Below are 21,561 nucleotides of genomic sequence, written 5' to 3'. Positions count from 1 at the left end.
ATGACTAATGCAGTTTAGCTCACTGAAATACAATTGATTTTAAGTTTTGTTGTGTTTGGTGCTAAGGACCAAACCCTGGGCTTTGTACATACTAATAAGCACATGATTTACCACCCAGTTATATCTCCCCAACCCCCAAATATAATTAATTTAAAATCATTTGATACAATTTAAGACTAGAATAAATCTTATCATTCACAAACTCTCCAATACGTCTTCTCAGTTGAAATTAAAGTCCAAACACTGACATTCAGAGCTTTTTACAATTTACAATTGTTTTATTTTTTTAAATTTTTTTTTTAAAGAAAGAGTGAGAGAGAGTGAGAAAGAGGGAGAGGCGAGCGCGCTACCGCTTGAGCCACATCCCCAGCCCCTACAATTTACAATGGTTTTAATCAAGTAAATATTTCCCTTTCAAATTTTCTTAAGGCTATAGATGAAAATTAAAATGTCTTGGGATTTATGTAGCAATCAAAATACATCATCTACTTATAAAATTATCAATATTTCCTAGATAAGAAAAATTTGAAGCACCACTTCAGAGCTGAAGTGGAGATTAAAAACAAGAACAAATGTATATATCACACTGTTGTCAATTTTATATACTCTCAAGTCTGTATTAGTTTATCATCCAAATTTTTATTATAAAAATTATTTTCCTAATATATTACAATACAAAATTCATTTTATCTTAATTTTGACAGTATTGTTTAAATAGTTAACAAAATAGTTTTGCAAAGCAAACTTCCTTCCCAGTTGTTTATTAGAAAATAAAATGTACACAGTAAAATTTCATTAATTGGGTCCAACAGACAATTAATATGAATAGTAAACTGTTTGGGGCAAAAAGCAATTTGGCTAACTTCTCAGGCCTTAAAACTTTAGCCTAACAAAATAATAAGAGGCAGTGCTTGGCACATAATATGGGGTCTTAATATGTATTACTGCATTAATTCTATTTAGTTTTGTTTTTGTCTTTTTGTTTTTAATGTGATGCTGGGGCTCAAACTCAGTGCCTCAGGCATGCTGGCAAGTGCTCTACACTGAACCACAACCCCAGCCCTTACACTTCATTAATCCTACTTTGCATGTACCCCACTTCTACAGCAATTACACTCTTAGTAAGCAAACTATTTTTAAAATGTAAGACTACCTCACTGAAGAGGCTATTTGCTCTGATATGTTTTTTAAATTTCTACTTAATTTTAGTTTTTTACATGTTGTGTAAAAATAAACTTATAATTAAGGTTTCATTGCATTTGAGAATTCATCTTTCAGCCACTGCTTAACAAACAGCAGAATAATCTGATCTCAATACAAAAATCACTTTGTTTTCCAGACATTCTAACATTATCCGTCAATTAGTTGGCAAGTTAAAATCTGATTTTCCAATGCTACCTCACACCATATTTGCAACTTTTTATACCAATTCCTGCTATCTGAATATGCTCTTAGAATCTAATTTTATGCAAACAAATCTAATTTTATCCAAATAAGAAATGAAAAGTCAAAACAACTATATGACTTTATGAAGTAGGATAAATTATTTCACAACTATTTTATGTTTTAGAATGATATCCTCCAATAATGTAATTTATAGTTGATCACTGTAAAAAACAACAAAACAAAAAACAAACAAACAAAAAAGACAGCACTAGTTCTTAAGCTACAAGGAAAACTGTTATCCTGAAGTCAGAGGTTTGAAAATTTCAATGCTTTTTTACAAGTGGCACCTAATTTTTGTAAAGACAAATATACTCAACCCAATAACATTATATGAAAGTCACCAGTGGGAAAAAAAAATCAACAAAATCTGACTTTAAAACTAGTTATTGGAATCTTAATAGCATTTAAATAATGTAGTGTAGACCTGGGCTAAAAGAACAATTAAGGCAGGTGACACACAACAATTAAGGGGTGTGTGTGTGTGTGTGTGTGTGTGAGTGAGTGAGAGAGAGAGAGAGAGAGAGAGAGAGAGAATACATAAGCAACCAAAACATCATATTAAATCTCACATTATTTTGGCTATTTTAAGAAAAGTTACTTTTAATTGCACAAATATTTCAATCAAAAAACAAACTGCCATACACTGACCATGTGAATAACCATATATTGCCTATATACAAGGTTCAAAGAAAGGAGATACAGTACAGTATTTTAGCTGCCAGTACTGAAAGTCTCAAGACTGAAGTCTAAGTGCATCCCTTGGAAAAGAAACTTGGCCTTTCTTCTCCAAAGATGTATATTCCTTTTCTTCTCCAGATGTGGTTAACTAAACCAGATATTCCCAAAGTAATGAAGACTCATTTCAAGTAGTTACTCTGCTTGCAAGTTTTATTTACATGGTAATTGTTACTAGTGGTTTTTAGTGAAATCCTTATATTTACATTATATATATGTATGTATATATACATTTACACTTGAAAGGTAAACAAACTGTACAATAATAAAAAAATAAGAAAAAGAAATACAGTAACTTAGGTCCAATTCAGGAAATGAATGCATAAAAGTAAGATTAAATTTAGGCAGGTAGTATAATCTCAATGAGATTACAGCCAGAGGTTACATTCCCTTTATTAGGGTCACCAATACCAAGGAAATAGTTACCAGACTTACAAGGCCATCCTGAAACCTATTAAGACTCTGGGTACTCCCTTAATATTTTATTAAACTACCAGTTTCCACCAAGCCAACCCCTATGATGGGGTTAACTTCTGAGGATTCCACTAGTAATCTCTAGGCTAGAAGGACCCATAGGGTAAAATATATCGGTACTCTCTGGTCCCATACTTCTAAAGAGGCAGTCACTACACTAACAGGACTCTCAGATTTGTTAGTTTAAAGACTATACATATACCACTAACAGAAATAGTGTGTTTAGATTTTCTTTCAAACCAACTGCAACATAAAACATTATAAATTATTAACTGAATAGTATGTTATACATATACTCATAAAACTCAAGTGATTTAGTTCAGGTTTGAAAATTAAACATAAAAAATTTAATGCCAATTTATCAATGATTAATAATTTATCTGCTATGCCATCAGTTAGATTCAAAAAATTATTTTTACCTTTTTCTTTTACTCTTATTTCCACTGATTACAAAAAAACACCTATGCATAGTGTTTCACAAGGAATGAACTTAGCTACATATAAGATTTCAATTTTCAAACTGGAATTAACAGATTTTGTTTCTACAGACAGAGGAGGAATTTTAACTAAAAATTTTAAAGTCTTATCAAGTAGTATGCTATTTAAGAACTTTCAGAATTCATTAATTTTTACTCTAACCAGTGAAAAATCTCATTTATATTTTTGGACTTTAATCCCAAAGTCAAGTCTTCAGTCCATTAAAGTGCAAATAACTTCCTTCTTATCAGTTATTTAGTTTTCTTAATGTTAAATTACGAGGTGAACAATTTGTTATACTAGAACAGAAAGACTAAAGTTATTTGAATGGTAAGAATTCTTTAAGGAAGAAAAAGAATTTCCCATCAAAAACAAATAGACACAATACTGTGGGAAAACATTTAAACAAGAAACAATCTCCTACTAATGTTCCAGTTCCCAGATAATTTAAATTTGCCCAAACCTGTGAACGAAGATAAACAATTTCAGTGACTTAGTTTACAATCAAAGTTGTGAATTCTTGGTCTAAAATATCTGCAAAAGGTCAGAACTGGAGATAATACCATACTATAGTATTTCAGAGGTTAAATTAGTATTTAACAATCCTAAGTGACCTCCATAGTGCCTTTGTGGTAATTGTTAAAAAAGAAAAGATGTAAAAATTTGAAGTATCTTTGAAGCTACTTTAAAAATTTATTGCATTAAACTGTTTACTCCAAATTATGGAGTATGTAATAACCATTTAGACTTTTTCCTCTGAAAAATGGCTCTCCCTACAAAATACTTTTTTTTATCAATACTGTTAATAAATTCCTTATTTCCTTTGCTTCAGCCATGGAATTTAAAATCAGCAGTTTCCACCTCTTGATTCTTTTAGATTCTCCAACAATTTTCTTTCATGCTTTCTACATAGAACACAGAAAACTTTCACCCCCCCACCTCCTGAAAAAACCCACATTTTTTATATTTCAGTTAGTCTGTTAATTTTTAAGATTAGCTTTTCAGAGCAGGACTGCTGTTCTTGTCTCCTTCTTTAATATCCTTCATTACAGATGCAAAGACCTGGAAATTATATAAAATAAAGATTAGTCCTCAAGATCTACCACCCAGATTAAAGTGACAGATTAAATAACTATAGCATATAAACATGAAAAATCTTTAGTACATGTAATTATCCCTGAAATTTTTTCATTCTCAAATCCCAATTTTTTTAAACCTAATTTTATGGAATATGATTCAATTCCAATTTTCATCAATTGCCAAATATTCTTATATTAGTATTTAGTAACAGAACATTTTCTGGACCAACAGTCATTCCTACAGTCCATTTTCATAAGCAATAAATCTGTGCACTTATAGTGCCAATTGTCTGTATCATTAATAGATCAAGACATAATGCTTCTTTTATGTCACCTAACTTAGACCACTGTTATTTCCCTTCACAAAAAAAAAAGTCAAAAAATCCATGATTAAGATGGGTGCAATGGTGCACACCTATAATCTCAGCCATTTGGGAGGCTGAGGCAGGAGGATCACAAGTTCAAAGCCAGCCTCAGCAACAGCAAGGCCCTAAGCAATTCAGTGAGACCCTGTCTCTAAATAAAATACAAAATAGGGCTGGAGATGTGACTCAGTGGTTGCGTGCCCTCGAGTTCAATCCTTGGTACCAAAAAAAAAAAAAAAAGCCATGATTATATATTAGATTCTTTCTACTGCCAACCTTTAGTACATACAGATGTTTAATAAAATCATTGTCTATTTCAGATATCTAAGTAATTTTTTAAAATTTTTTTTAGTTGTAGGTGGACATAATACTTTTATTTGATTTATTTATTTTTATGTGGGGCTAAGGATTGAACCCAGCACCTCACACGTGCTAGGCAAGCACTTCACCGATGAGCCACAACCCCAGACCCTCTAAGTAATTATTTAACAGCTCTGCTAAACAAATGATCATTGTGATTTGAAGTTCAATAAAAAGTACTACTGAACTTACATAAAAATAAAGCTATAAATTTGGACATGTAGAAGAGAGATAATCTATTTTACATTCTTGCTTTTTCAAAGCCCCAAATTATTGAGGGCTGGGGATATGGCTTAGTTGGTAGATTGCTTGCCTTGCATGCACAAGGCTGTGGGTTCAATCCCCAGCACCAAATCTCAAAGCCCTAAATTATTATTATTATTATTATTTTGGTACTTGGGAGTGAATCCAGGGGCACTCAACCACTGAACCATATCCCCATCCCTTTTTTTGTATTTTACTTAGAGACAGAATCTCACTGAGTTATTTAGGGCCTTGCTAAGTTGCTGAGGCTGGCTTTAAACTTGAAATCCTCCTGCCTCAGCCTCCTGAGCGACTGGGATTACAGGCATGTGCCACCATGCCCAGCCCAAAATTATTTTTTAAAGATATTACATTTTTGAACTCATACACTAACATTTCAGAAATATATAACTTTTTTACAAGAAGCCAACTGATTATTTTAGCATATCGATTACAAACTTTAAAGTGCCATTCTACCTGAGTCCATTTTTTGGTGCTATTCTGCATCTGAATGGCTGCAATACAACTGAAGAGCTTTTCTGATGTGATATCTTCTGGTAATTTAGTTAGAAACTGTGCTATATGAATAAAATCCATCTGTAGGAGAATATCTTCATATAATCGGAGGATTCCTAATCCAGTCCTAAATAAAAATTCCTCTCCGTCTCTGCAAAATACATCCCAGACTCGACAGGCCAGATCAAGTGGTAGTGACTTGCTATAGAGTGTAAAGATCCTAAAATTAGGAGGAAAAATAGTCTTGAAGTTTTTCATTATTAATTCATTCACTCATTAAGCATCTTTATAAAAAATGATGATAAATAAATGATTATTGTGGTCTGTAGTTCAATTAAAAAAATTAGGGATACAACAGCAAATAAAATATGGCTTATTCCCTAAACTTGAATAATGGAAAATTAAGTAACAAATAATAAAATTATGTGAATTCACAATCTTACATAAAGACAAAGCCTAATACAAACTCCAGATTAGTATAATAGTGTAGTGGTAAGGGTATGGAATCTGGGTTTGAATTTTGAATTTGCCACTGAGTTACTTGACCTTGACCAAGATATTTAGCCTTGCTGTGCCTCAGTTTCCTCGTTAGTAAACTAAAAAATAATAATACTTTCTACCTTAGGATTGCCTTGAAAATTAAATGAATTAATAAATACAAAGTGTTTGGAGTGGTGTCTAAGCACATAAGAAATGTTCATGGCTGGGGATGTAGCTCCTGACAATGCATGCTTAACATATGCAAGGCCCTGGGTTGAATTTCATCACCAAAAAGAAAAAAGAAAGGGAGAGAGAAAAAAAGAAAAAGGAAAAGGAATGTTCAATAAAAATTACTTACTGTTAGTGTATAAGGAAGCTAGATATCATCTTTAGTAACCTAATAAAACCTTATAATAATTCACTTCCCCTTCCAGCAAACATCCATTGTTTTGTTTTCTCCTCTACCAAGCTTTACTTATTACTTTCTTTCCAATAGAATCACCAAAATGGCTTTTCTTATCCTTTCTGACAGTGTCTGACCATGTAATTCTTTATCCAATGGTGCATCAGGTGGCATTCTGGTTTGGGAAGTAGGAGAATAGGTACTGGAAGACTTGTCTTAAAATTGCCTTAGCAAATAAAAAAATAAAAAGTTGTGTCCTTTTTTATTTTTATTTTTTCTAGAGAGAGAGAGAGAGAGAGAGAGAGAGAGAGAGAGAGAATTTCTTTTTTAAAGAGAGAGAGAGAGAGAGAGAGAGAATTTTTAATATTTTATTTTTTAGTTTTCGGCAGACACAACATCTTTGTTTGTATGTGGTGCTGAGGATCCAACCCATGCCGCACGCATGCCAGGCGAGTGTGCTACCGCTTGAGCCACATCCCCAGCCCCGAGAGAGAGAATTTTAATATTTATTTTTTAGTTCTCGGCGGACACAACATCTTTGTTTTTGTATATAGTGCTGAGGATCGAACCCGAGCCGCATGCATGCCAGGTGAGCGCGCTACCTCTTGAGTCACATCCCCAACCCAGGACACAACTTTTTAAAAATTATTTTTTAAAGTTGTGGATGGACCTTTATTTTATTTACATGTGGTGCTGAGAATTGAACCCAGTGCCTCAATACATGCTAGGCAAGCACTCCACCAATCCAGTCCATGATACAACTTTTTACCCTGATTAGTTTGAGGTAGGGCTGATGGAATCTGAAGAAGGGAACTAAAGGCTCTCCCACAAAACAAAACAAACAAAAATTTAGCACTGCCAGTTACTTATTCTTATCTTGAAAAAATGATTCTGGGATTTGTATGTAATAAGTTCAACAAGGGTAGTGAAATAAAAGTCCATTTCCACTTCTTAAATTAAGGGTTTCTTTGCACCCCTTCCTCACAGAATTAGTATTTGATCTCAATTCTCTGGGTTTCATGATATAAAATCCTTCTCCCATTATCTTGGGAAGAACTCTAATATTCCTAGTGAAAATGGAAGAGCATACATTGAAAATTAACTCAAGTTTTTTTTAAAAAAAAGCCTGAGTAGAAGAAGGCCCAAGCTGGAATTACAGGTTTGTATTCTTAGCTACTAGGGAGGCTGAAGCAGGAGGATCACTAGCCTGGTGCTCAAAATGAAATTTTTAAAAAAGCTTTCCTAACAAGGCCCTATGTTCAAAATCCCCAATCCCCCTCCCTCCCTCCCTCCTTTTCTCTCTCTCTCTTTCTCTCTCTCTCTCTCTCTCTCACACATACACACACACACACACACACACACACACACACACACACATTTAAAAGAAGGAGGAGGAGGAGGAGGAGGTCCCAAAAGGCCCAAATAAGTGGGAAAATATCATATTTGATCAATAACATTACTTATTTATTTTTCTATATTAAAGCTTAATACCACTTACATGATTTTGAATGACTAGGTCTTAAAGTCTAAACTACCATGTGTACTCTTGTCAAAACTATCTTAAGATCAACTGTTCCATCTCTTTCAAAAAGTTCACCCATCATTCTACAATCAATTGGCTACTGCTCTAAGTTCCAACAGATCTTGAATTGGAAAGATGAAGCACCTAGATAAGGCATCATTCTTCTGTCAGAAATCTAGATAAAGTTTTGAAAAACAGCCCTTGGTAAAGAAACACTATCAAAACTATTATAAGCCCTTGTGTGTTAAAAATAATAAATAGCAACTGACTCTGAGAGCTTAGCGTATGCTAGGTCTTGAAAGAGATAAAACATATAAAGCTACAACAGAAGACATAAATATTACTAATACCTTTTATAGATAAGAAACTGAAACACAAATTGAGAGATTCTGACTTAAACCCAGAGTCCATACGCTTTTGGAGGGGCAGAGGGTACCAGGGATTGAATCCAGGGGCACTTCACTACTGAGCCACATCCCCAGTCCTTTTTATGTTTTATTTAGAGACAGGATCTCGCTAAATTCCTTAGGGCCTCGCTTTTGCTGAGGCTGGCTTTGAACTTTCGATCCTCCTGCCTCAGCCTTCCGAGCTTCTGGGATTACAGGCATGCGCCAGTGGACCTGGCCAAGTCCATACTCTTAATCAAATACATCCCCATAAAAATGTGGAAGTTTCTCTATTTCTAAGGAAAGGTTCTTTAATATGTATGATCCTATGCATGATATTTACAAAGTTTCTAAGCACAGAAAAAGTTATAATTTATCTCCTTTTCATTATTATTTGTTATGTATATTATGACTTACCAGTCTATCAAGTATATGTCTGGTGTAAGACTATAAGACTTGAAATGAAGAAATAGTTTAGATAGATTTTCTTCAAAGAAAACTTCAAATGTTGCAAAATATTTCAACATCTGCAGACAGAAAATTCAATAAAGTTATGAAAGAATATACACTAGAAAAATAGAACTAAGTCCTTAACATTAATAGAAAATCTTGCTTATTAGCACCTCTTTGTGTCTTCACAAGTTCAAATTCAGATTACCTTAGTAATTATTGTCTTTTACTTTAAGGGGCATTCAGAATATAGAACATACAAAAGAAATAGTTCATTCAAATGTTCATACCATGCTGTGATCCACACGAAAAAAAGCCAGTTGACATGGCTTATTCAGGAGATTTGCAAATGCAATGAAAGCATCTGCCTCTTCCAAATTGAGAATGAGCACTGCTGCGATGAAAGACATCCCTTGGACCTTTTGAGGAAAAGAAAATCAAAACAGATTTAAAATAACGATTCTCTACAGTTTATGTAATTGAATTCCTAAAAAATCACAAAGTTGTGTTACAAAGTAGAATTTACCAAGATTTCTTCTTTCTTCCCAGCAAAGGTAAATACAGAACACCCATAAAGGTAAATACAGAACACCCATAACAGTTTTGAATTCTAATTTTACATTTTTGTTCATGTGGTATGGTTTAATAAGTAGGAGGAAAAATTTGAGGGAAAAAAGTATCAATTTTTACTTGTTACAAAAATCTCAGTGTGTTATCTACTCAATTTTCATTTCCTCTCTAAATTCTGTCAAAATATAGAATATAGATTCACAAAGTTTAGTGAAAGTCAGGTGATTATTTTCATTTTTATAACAAATCTCTTTTGAGTTGGAAATCAGGAACTAAGAATAAAAGAGGTCTATAAAATGTGCTGCTAAAATTCTAAGAATGAAATTTGTAGGAATTCAGATAACCTAGATTCCTGGTAAAAAGGAGAAAGAAATGGGGTAAACACCATTCCAGGATGGAAATTAAGCATAGGCATAACAGAAGAAATGGGAATAACAGGTGAAGCACAAGATTTATGAGAAATGGAAGACATCTGAGAAAAGTAGGATATATTTGTATTATGAAAGGCCCTGAGTAAAAAGCCAAGGAATATAGATGTTTGCTTGTGAGTTATCAGTAGCAACTGTACATGTCTTTAATTTTTAAAAAGTTGTCAACTATTTACTTCTAATAGAGATTTATATGATGAACGTACACAGGGAGACTACAAAGAATAATTGTAATTACACAATGTTTTTCCCAAATATTTTGAAAGGGTAGCCTACAATTACTATCTATTACTAATTTTACTTTCTCAGTTCCTTTTTTTTTTTTTTTTTGGCAGCACTGGTAATTGAATCCAGGGGTGTTCTGCCATACAGCCATATTTCAAACCCTTTTATTGTTTTATTTTGAAGACAGGGTCTCACTAAATTGCTGAGGCTGGCCTTGAACCTGAGATCCTACTTGCCTCACCTTCCCAATATTTTTATATTGCAGCATACTTCAATATGAATTCCTGCTCCACTACTATATAATGTTGAGACTCCTCTTATCAGCATGATCAATGATATTTATTTTAAAACCCAGTGGGAAGTTTCCTATATTCACAGTAGTACTCTCTTAGCTTCTATGATTCCATATTTCTTTGCTCTCCTACTTCTCAGACTTCCTTGAAGATTATACAATAATTGGCTGTTTGATTTTGTAGAATAAAAATCCCATGAGGACAGAGACTGTATTAAGCAGAGCAACTGTCTTTCAGAGATATTCAAATCATAATTCCCAGAATCTGTGAAAGTATTACAATACATGGCAAAAAGGACTTCGCAGATGTGATTAAATAACATCTTAAAACAAGATTATCCTGGATTATCAGGGTGGGCCCAAAGCAATCATTGAAGGACCTTAGAAGTAAAAAAGAGAAATAGGAGAGTCAGAGATTTTAAATGCTACACTATTGGCTTTGAAGCTATGAGTCAAGGCAGAATAGACCAGGAAATAGATTTGGCCCTGGAACCCACAGAGGAACACAGCCCTGCCAATATCCTGACTTGAACTGAGTGAAATCTATTTTGGACTTCTGACCTGAAGAAATATCAGTTGCATTGTTTGAGGCCATTAAGTTTGTGGTAATTTGTTACAGCAACAATAGGAATCTAGGGGCTGGGGTTATGGCTCAGAGGTAGAGCACTTGCCTAGCATGCGTGAGGCACTGAGTTCAATCTTCAGCACCACATAAGAATAAATAAAGCTATTGTGTGCACTTATAACTAAAAAAAATTAATAATATGTTTTTTAAAAATCAATAGGAAACTAATCCAGAGACAAGACCATGTCTATTCGTTCATGACTATATTGTTAGTCCACAATATTTACTAAATGGATACTAAGGGCAAGCTTTTAACCATCTGTAATAAAATGGTAGAAAAACAATAAAGGTATTAAAACTACATTTAATTGAATATAAGATACTATTAATTTAAAAGTAGTATTATGGCTGTGCATAGTAATCCCAGCTACTCAGAAGGCTGAGGTAGAAGGATTTTGAGTTTGAGGCCAACAACATGGGTAAGGCCCCATGTCAAAAATATAAAAATAAAGAAAGTAATATATATACTACTAAAAAGGAAGAAATTACAATACTTTACCACTTAGAATTTTATTTTATGCATATTCATAAAGCTATTTAAAGCTCATTAAAATCCATTGCATATCACTTTTTGCATATATTATAGGAAAATAATAAAAAGTTGTTTCCACAGTTTTTTCAGAGTCAGATCCTTCTGAATATTCTGTATCTATTATTCATGATGTAACATACTGAAAAGGATATGTCATTTATGGTAGTGTTCCTATCAAAAATGTTTAACTTGAATCTAGTCATGAAAAAAATCATGATAGTAGTATTTTCATTCCATTGCATCCATGTTTAAAGGAAATGTAAGATATTCAGTGCCAAAAATTTAACTTTTACAGTTAAACTTACTATGAAAAAATTAAATGTCAACTTACATGTGTGCAAGGGATACCTCCTTTTAAATACCCGAAGCAAGAGAGTTTAAAGATTCACTCAAATTTCACTTTCTCCATAAGGATTATCTCACCACCATTTTTTATACAACCTGCTCTACCCCAAACATGTCAATTCTCTCCATTACCACACCATACTTTTTCCATAGCACTTATCACCTTTTACTATAACCTGACTTCTTGTTTGTTTTTTATTGTCTGTTTTCTCCTTCTAATGTGTAAGCATTATAAGGAGAGTAATCTTTTGTTCACCAAGGTATCTCAAGTGCCTAGAACAATGCCTAGCATATAGCAATAATAATAAGCATGTAAATATTTGTTGAGTGCGTGAGCAAATACAAATGACCATGCAACAAAACAAAGTAAATTTTTATCAGACAGCCACCTTATGGTGAGGACCCTAAAGTTCTTCTATTTTAAGGCAAACGTGAGAAGATGAAGGTTTCATACCTTCTAGTTATATGTAACTATTGAACACTTACATTTTCTTTGTTTCTTCCCAAAATTCAACTACCATAACAGTAAAGAAAAAATGAGTACTAATTCTCATAAGAGAACAAAGAAAATGGAAAACAATATGAACAGTATATAAAAGATGTTAATAGCATTTTATAAATTTTAATTTAAATAAAGGAAATGTTGAAAGTAAAAGATCTATAGAGGAGGAAGCCAATAATCAGTGAACCAATTCAGCAACAAAATGCTGTAAGGTTCAGGAACTGAAGTTATTAGATACCTCTGAAACTGAGTGGTAGGGCCAAAAGTAGAGTTTGTTCACCCCATAAAAGAAGGAAATCCCCTCCTTTGTCTTATATGGATAGGTGCCTATTCTTCCCTTAACTTGGCTGAATATAAGAGTTTTATTTTATAGAGGAACAGTGAGGGGAAAGAGGTTTAGTGAGAGGGGGGATAAAGGAATCACACTGATAGCAGAAGCATTAAATAAAATTTTATAAAACAAATGATGAAAAATCCCTAGGAGCAATCCCACAAAGCTGGCAGCCAGTCTTATAAGCTCCTGACAAGAGATAGAAAGTCTCCTCTCTAGGTAAGTTGATCAGCCCAAAGAAAGCAGTGAGGTATATTTAATATGTATTGTAAATGTCTAATACAACATAAGAAATTTGATAATAGATAAAATGTTCATATTCAAAAAACAGATTGAAACAAATACTTACATAACCAACATCAGGTCTGTAACATGTATATGCCCCTAAGATACTATGTAAAACATCGTGATATGGGCCACCCTTAGGAGAGAAAAATGAAATTTTAAACTATATGAATAATTGTCTCTAAGTTATTTCTCACATGTTAAAAAACTGTTGCATTTCCTAAATGACTAGTTTTAGTGTATTAACAATTATCAAAAATATTATAAATGCATTCTACCAAGATATTTTAAAAATTATTAACAAAAATATTCAATGATGAATAATAAAAAAGTCAAATATGCTTATTTGATGAATGCAAGCTATATAATGCAATATAATGTGCAAACAATTTTAAAGACTTCTAGACTTGGTACAATAGGAATAAAATTAACACAGATTATTATTTTTTTCTTCTGGTTAGGACAGGGGGGAATTGCTAGAGCCTGAACCCAGGGCCTCATACATGCTCTAGGACTGAGCTAAACACCCAGAGATTTCATTTTATGTAATACAATTTGAACAAAAGAGAACCATCAAACTACAACTAAATTAAATTGTATTAATAATTTTAACCTTAACAGAAAAAAATTTTCTCAGTTTATCAATCATACACCCTATATTATAAAACTATTTCTTCCCATTTCAATGGTAAAATTTAAAAATAATTAACCACTTCTTCCTATAAAAACTAAATAGGAAAATAAACTATTCCTATTTCAGTAGCAATTCTGAAAAATTTTAAGTCTTGAGGACAAAGTTCATTATATTTTAATAATTTACTAAGCAAAAATATTAAGAATTCAAATATCTTACAGAATAAAATTATTATTAATATTTTAAAAATTCACCATGATAAAAGTGTATTAAGTACTTATTACACAAAAGGTACTATGTGCTTTGCTACCTACAATGTATTTCCATCAGTAGAGCAAAATAATAGAAATTTCATACTAGTTTTGTACTTTTTGTATACGGGCCCCAATTTTTCTAGTTCTGCTTTTTAAAAAATAATAGCTATTCATTTAGAGAATTTGTCCCCTTGGACATTGAAAGACTAAAAAATAGTAGTTACAATTTTGTTAGAAACCCTCACCTTCTGAAAGATGTAGAGAGATGGAAATGTACGGGATATGTCCAACTTAATTAATTCCAGACTGGCCTCTCGGTCAGCAACAGCTACACCTGTATTTACCAAGTAGATAAAATTTCAATGATCACTTGGCCGTAACATGTTCAATTTTGTAAACACAGAATGAACATTAAGCATATATGTTATTTAAGGAAAGTTAAAAGTGGAATTATCAAGAAACATTTCAAGAAATGCCATATTACTTTTGCTAGAACTTAAACTCTAATATGAAGAAAATATCTACACATTTATCAGAAAAATATATGGTGAAAGAACTCTGCTTCCCGTTTTTATAAAATGTAAGGGCAGGATATTACTCCCATGGTAATAACTAGGGAAAAAAATATATATCACATTGTAAAAATTACTATAGAGCTGATAGACAGAGGTCTAGAGGACTTACAATTACAGGAGGGTAAGAACCTTTCCTATGGAAGTGAACATCAGTGGCCATTTTTCTTCCTAGAAGCCTCCAAATCTAGGAATGGGTTTAGAATTGAGCTTGCCAGAGGCAAAAGCACTCTGCTTGAGGAAAGAGAAACCAAAAGAGTTTTCGTGGCCAAATAAGACTGAAGTGACATAGGAATCTGGAGGAGCCTTGAATTTGGTATATCTGATTTTCCCCTATAGAACTTTTGCTGAATGCATGGGATCAGGTTTGAAGGTAAAATAAAATCACCCAAAGTCACGTGGTCCTTGGGAGAGCATCTCATTGGAGAAGAAGCCTATAATCAAAATAAGACAGTTCTTTCCATGAAGTAATATGAAACCTGAGATGAACTAACTCTATTGAAAGCTGCAACTTGGCCCCAACTTAGAGTTAACTACTGATTGAATTAAGGCAATAAATCCCTAATCCAACTACCTGAAAGGAACCTGCTTCCTCTGCAAGGGAAACATCAATTTCCTTCTCTGTATTCTTTTTTTTTAATATTTATTTTTTAGTTTTAGTTGGACACAACATCTTTATTTTATATTTTTATGTGGTGCTGAGGATCAAACCCAGCGCCTCATGCATGCTAGGCGAGCATGGTACCACTGAGCCACACAACCTCAGCCCCTCTGTATTCTTTTTATATACAGTATCTGGCATACCATTAAAACTTTTAAGATATGCAAAGAAGCAGGAAAACAGGACTTATAATCAAGAGGAAAACCAGCCAACAGAAGCAGACCAATGGATAATCCAATGTTGGAATTAACACACAAGAATGGGGTCTGTTATAAATATGTTAAAGAAAATAGGGAAAACATATCATAAAATATAGAATGGAAGGATGAAGAAATTCAATAAAGAAACGTAATATAAAAGAATAACCAAGTGAACGTTCTAGAATTACAAATATACCACCTAAAATTAGAAACTCTTTGGATAGATTAAATAATATACTAGATAGAAGAAAGGATTAGTAAACTTGATTACAGGTTAATAAAAATCACTCAAACTGAAGCAGAAAGAGAAAAAAAAATTAAAGTATAAGAGGCTTGTTAAATGGTCTACCATAAACATAACTGAAATACTAGAAGGAGAACAAGAGAGATGGAGCTGAAGTAATATTTGAAAAGATAATGGCCAAATAGTTAAATAATAACTGTAAGTTATAAATACTCAGGAAATAAGAAAACTGTGATTAAATAGAACACTACTTGTTATTTATATTTTAAACTCTTCCTATTTCAAGGGCAATTATGAAAAATTTTAAGTCATGGGATAAAACTTCTATTTTAAGTTTAGTAGGCAAAAATATTAAGAATTCAAATATCTTACAGAATAAAAAATTCAATTTCTACCAAAGTACAACTTTATTTACTCATAACAAAATGTCTCACAAGTTAGTTTTTTATTTTAATTCTTACAATTTTGATGCTTCATAACAGTTTAAAAGGAATAATGAAACAGTTGAAATCCTACCTGTCTAAAACTTGTACATCTTCACCTTCCTTGTACTTTTAATTCCCCACAAGTAATTGACATAGGAAACAGGACTTAGGATGATACTTATATAAACACAGAAATCAAGTCTTCTCCCTAATGTTATTTAGTAAAATTTCTCCACCCTAATGTTCATTTTTTAGAACAGGAAAAAAAAATTTAACACCCTTCTCGAAAACCACTATAAGATAGGCACCATTTCTCTATCCAAAACTGTGTTCATTTTTAAGTTTTACTTACTGGCAAGAGAAGAGGATTTGCTTTCTATAAAATAAACAAATATATAAAAGTGACTGACAGAAAAACTGTTCCTCATTATTAAAGCACAGTAGATGGTTAAGTAAATTTACTTAAACTCAATAAACTATGATGAGAGAGAGAAAATCCTCTCGTTTTCTCCAAAATGATTAGGGAAAAAAAATGATGAGAGTAGAGGGAAAGGGGGCTATGGGTGAGTTAAATGAACAAAGAATAAGGCACAATAAGAATTATAAATATTGGGGAATAAGTGAAAGTCAGTGAATGGGGAAAGACAAGAGGTCACACAGTGAGAGATGAAGAACCTCTATCCTTAAGTAAGAGTTTGGCCTAAAACTACTTCATTGCTTTAACTGCTATGATTTAAATCCTGAGCCTTGGAGTACAACAAATCTGGTTTATAAAACCCAGGTTCTCTGCTTACAAGTTGTTTAGCTTCTCTAAGCCTCAGTTTTCTCTTGTATAATTCAGAATAATACCTATGAAAAAAGTTATTAGATTCAATGAGATAAAGTATGTAAAGCAGTTACCACAGTTCCTGGCATATGGTATAAAACCACACTATTATCTTCAGTAACTGGATTTTCATCCTGAAATTATTAAAAACAAAAATTGCACCTTCTGTATCATTTTCTGAACTTGATTCACTGAAGCTTTTCCACCGTTCTTTTGCTCTTGAAAGGAAGATTTCATAAAGTTCTGGGGAAAAATTTATAAATTGTAAGAAAGAAATACACTCACATATTTTCATTCTTTACCTATTATACGTCAGGTATCCCTGGTGTAGCGGATATTGAAAAAAATAGTACTTAAAAACACTTAATTCTACTGAAACTACTCATTATACAACCAGAAAGATAGCAAATAGAAATGCTGGTGATTGACCATTCAAGAAGTTACAATATAGAATCCAAGTATGAGGCAGGAGGAATGCCATTTTGCTCAAGGAGTACATAATTTTTGGAGCTAGTCAGACCTAGATTCATATTTCAACCCTGCCACTTAATATCTTCGGGACTTCAAGAAACTTACTTAACTACTCTGGAACTTGGCTTTCTTCATCTGTAAACTACAGAAAAATAACACCTACTCAGAGGTTTACTGATAGTTAAACAAGAGATTTTATGTAAAGCTCCTGGCACTTTATAGACCCTCAATAAATGTTAGTTCTTGCTTTCTTCCTCTCCTTAAATTGGTTTCTCTATTATTATATTGCTAGCTAAAGATACCTGTACTTCATGAGGAATTGGTCTAAAGTCTACATACAAAAATTTCTATCCCTATCTTTATACTTTATGTGCCCCCTATCACTCACTTTTTGAGAATACCATTATGATTCCATATACAGTCTCATAAAACTTCAGCAACAGAAAAATTGAAACACTTTTCTCAACTCTCAAATTTTAATTGTTTTTACTTTATATACATTACAGATATTTAAAACTACACAAAAATAGCAAATTTCAGTGATAGAAAAGCAAAAAGTATTTCTTGCCCACCAACTTTTATGGATTGTCCAAAACACCAAGCACATTTTTTTACTTAAATTAACTTTTGTTTTCTTTGCAGTACTGAGAATTGAACCCAGGGCCTTGTGCATGCTAGGCAAGCACTCTACTGAGCTGCATTCCCAGTCCTTTTATTTTATTTTGAGACAAAGTCTCACTTAGTTGCCCAGGCTGGTCTCAAACCTGTGATCCTCCTGCATTAGCCTCCCGAATAGTTGGGATTACAGGCATGCATCACTTTACCAGTGTAAATGAACTCTTATTCAAAATTTATTTTTATTTTGAAAGGTAAAACATGGACATGATTTCTAAAAAATATGAACAGTACAAAATAACACAGAGTAAAAACTCAATTTCCTTCTCTGAGATACAACTATGGTTACCAGAGCTCCCATAAACCTTTCAAAGATGAAAATATGCATGTGAAAGTATATGCCCAGATAGCCTCCTTTAAAAAAAGAAATAGCAACAAAGTAGCAATAGATTACATGCATTGATCTGTATCCTACTTTGTTATTAGAAATTGTTCCACATTAGTAGATACATTTTTTTTCCTAAAAACACAGCATTCCAACGATTGACTATACCAAAACATGTACTCTTATATTGCCAAGAATCAGAACATTATAAAATAACTGACTATATATATGTAAAACCGACTCTAGCTACTTTAATTTTTTCTCTTTTTATTCACTTTTCATTAGTATTAATGGTTTGGAAAGAAATTTAAAAGAAAAAATAAAATTTCACATTTCTATTACTTGTATTCAATCCCATCAATTTGGTAGAAGAGGTATATATAATTTTAAATTGTATGGAAACAATTATTTGGGGTTATCAGGCACCAAATTTTATCTCCATACTTTTTTTTTTTTCTCTTTGGTACTGGGGACTGAACCCAGGATCTTAAGCATGCCAATGCTTAAGATTTTTAAAATTTCAAACTAGCTTTAAGTCAGGTCAACTTTATTATTTTACACAAATTTTAAAACTGCCCCAGAAGAAGAAAGCCTCAACAGAGAAACCCATTACTTTTAGAAGTCATGAAATTCATCCAGTAATAAAAATGCAGTGCAGTGATGCATCTCAGAACATCAAAGAATATCTCTCCAGGGAAGATTTTTATAGTTCCTATCTCTAATAAAGAGTTAACTGCATCTCAGTTTAATTCCATACCTGGCTCCCCTGATTTTGTTTTTGAACAAAGAGAGAGCTTGAAGCAGGCATAAGGATGATACCTTACACTTCCTAACAGAATACTCTGATTTCAGTGTATGTTTCTTTCACTTTCTGATTTTATGACAATGATGATACATATACTCTCAGGACAGAGCACTTTCACGAAAAACAATCCTTTGAGATAGCTGATAGGATCTTATCCTCATTTTACAGATGAAGAAAACTAAGACTTCTAGATGTTAAGTAATTTGCCCAAGGTCACAAACCTAATATATACAGTGGAACCAAGATTTGAATCACATTTGACTGACTTTAGAGCCATTACTCTTAACTACTGCTCTCTAGTGGTCATAAATTTCATGATTAAAACAAATACAATAAGTAAAGCATCAAATTATTAGTCATTCCAAAGTAAACAATATTATCTTATCAAAAAATAAATAAAAATTTAGAATTCACACCACAAATGAATAAGAAGAGAATGAATTCCCTATTCCATTTCTAAATACACAAATGTTTGGTAGAGAAGACCTAAAATTATGTTGAAAATAAATGACTTACTGTGTTACAAAACTTTATAAAGTTCAAACATAAAAAGAACTTTTTGATTACAGTGTCACAAAAGGTTAACACCTATTGAACCAACATTATAATGTACAAATTACCAAGCTTTCCCACATTCTAAAACCAAAGTTATCAAAACAAAAAAGAAAACTGCAAACAAAGCAAAACAAAACTTCAAATTACCACTAATCAAGACTTTTAAAATCTAACTGAAATTTATGACTATAATATAAAAACATTTCCTTCCAATCTTTCAAGCATAGAAAGCAAATGAAACTTTTGTTTTATTTGAAGAGAACAGCTACATAATACAGAATCTAACCTTCTCTAGGGCAAGTTAAATTTTCATTTAATTTTAGTTTTAATTAAACTTTTAATTCTTCTAAGCCCATTATCTCCTATTATCCTATATACAAGACACCTATAATGATCTCTAGAAATTTATAGGACACCTATAAAATAGTTTGATTTAGGTTTTTACAGCTGTCTTATATAGAGGATGACAGAACATAATGGACTAAACTCTATTTCTTTCTAAAAGTTCTTTAAAATAACATGTTATAACAAGGAAGCTTGTGAAAAAATTTAAAATCATAAATAATCATTATATCCAAAGTTGGTATCATTTTTAAAATTAAGAAAAAGATTTAATTGTTGTTACAATTCTGTCCATTTACTTATAATGCTGATTGCTGCAATGAACATCCTTGCAGAAAAGCTCCTATTCCAGTCCTGCTCACTTCTCCAGAATAAATTCTTAGAACTGGAAAAATATGTCAAAGATTATGTTTTTGTAGACTTTGGGCAAATATTTCTAAATTATTTTCAGTCATATCCCATATATGTAATTCTTTAATCCCTTAATTTGAGGGGTAGAAAAACAATAGTTAGATATTCTTTGTTTGGGACTGGAGATTGAAGCACTGAGTCTACATTCCCAGCCTTTTTAAAATTTTTTATTTTGAGACAAGTCTGGCTAAATTGCTGAGGCTGACCTGGAACACAATCCTCCTACCTTAGCCTCCCAAGTAGCTGGGCATACAGATGTGTGCTACCATGCCTGGCTTTGATATTGTTTTAACATATACCTATAACTTGTTTTAACATATATCTTTATTTGGCTAGCACAATGAAAACAAATAAATTACAATACAGTCAAGCTGTGGAATATAATATAGCTAAAGTACATATGAGGTAGACTTTATGTACTAACATGGGATGTTCAAGATAAATTTGTGTGAAAAAACAAGCCACAGAATAATCTTAAGGCATAAACTACTTAAAAAATATTTTTTAGTTGTAGGTAGACACAGTACATTTATTTTATTTATTTAATTTTATGTGGTGCTGAGGATCGAACCCAGAGCCTCGCAAGTGCTAAGCAAGCACTCTACCGCTAAGCCACAACCCCAACCCACATAAACTCATTTTTTGTGGAAAAATAAAGAAAAAAGAAAACTTTAACAATGATTACATGTAAATGCACACTTTTTATGCACATGGAGAAAAGATCTAGAAGATCAGATACCAAATTGCCTATAGTGCTTATAACAGAATTAAGAATAAGAGAGTTTGGATTGAAGATAGTTAAAATGTCTGAATTTCATTACTGCTTGCATTTTGGGGCGGGGGTGATATGTACTGGGTATTGAACCCAGGGGCCCTTTACCACTGAGCTGCATCCCAGTCCTTTTTATTTTGAGACAGTGTCTTGTCTAAGTTGCATAGGGCTCTGCTAAGTTGCTGAAGCAGGCCACAAATTTGTAATCCTCCTGCCTCAGCCTCCTGAGTAGCTGGGATTATAGGCATATGCCATCATACTCGAAATATGCATTTTTTTCAATAAATACAAAAAGAAAAACTTCAAAAGTTACAATAA

The 21,561-nt window shown here is 32.6% G+C and overlaps 1 protein-coding gene across 2 annotated transcripts in view; it reads right to left on the bottom strand.

The window, feature by feature from the left end:
• Positions 1–2,039: 2,039 nt before the first annotated feature.
• The window catches only part of Tbc1d12 (TBC1 domain family member 12), a 78,376-nt gene continuing 58,854 nt past the window's right edge, over positions 2,040–21,561 (bottom strand). Inside the window, exons 7-13 of one of the 2 annotated variants that reach the window (XM_076834872.1) lie at positions 17,050–17,130; positions 14,205–14,293; positions 13,136–13,207; positions 9,227–9,355; positions 8,904–9,013; positions 5,657–5,915; positions 2,041–4,194 (exon numbers count right to left, since the gene is read on the bottom strand). In XM_076834872.1, the coding sequence (XP_076690987.1) occupies positions 4,126–4,194; positions 5,657–5,915; positions 8,904–9,013; positions 9,227–9,355; positions 13,136–13,207; positions 14,205–14,293; positions 17,050–17,130 (809 nt within the window). In that variant the 3' untranslated portion in view covers positions 2,041–4,125. Of the gene's footprint in view, positions 4,195–5,656; positions 5,916–8,903; positions 9,014–9,226; positions 9,356–13,135; positions 13,208–14,204; positions 14,294–17,049; positions 17,131–21,561 lie in introns of both variants that reach the window. The other variant, XM_076834873.1, reaches the window with a different exon arrangement.

The sequence above is a fragment of the Callospermophilus lateralis genome, chromosome 15 (genome assembly GCF_048772815.1).
Source record: "Callospermophilus lateralis isolate mCalLat2 chromosome 15, mCalLat2.hap1, whole genome shotgun sequence".
Classification (NCBI taxonomy): domain Eukaryota; kingdom Metazoa; phylum Chordata; class Mammalia; order Rodentia; family Sciuridae; genus Callospermophilus; species Callospermophilus lateralis.
Note: the sequence above shows the minus strand (reverse complement) of the source record. Positions and strands in the feature narration are given on the sequence as shown.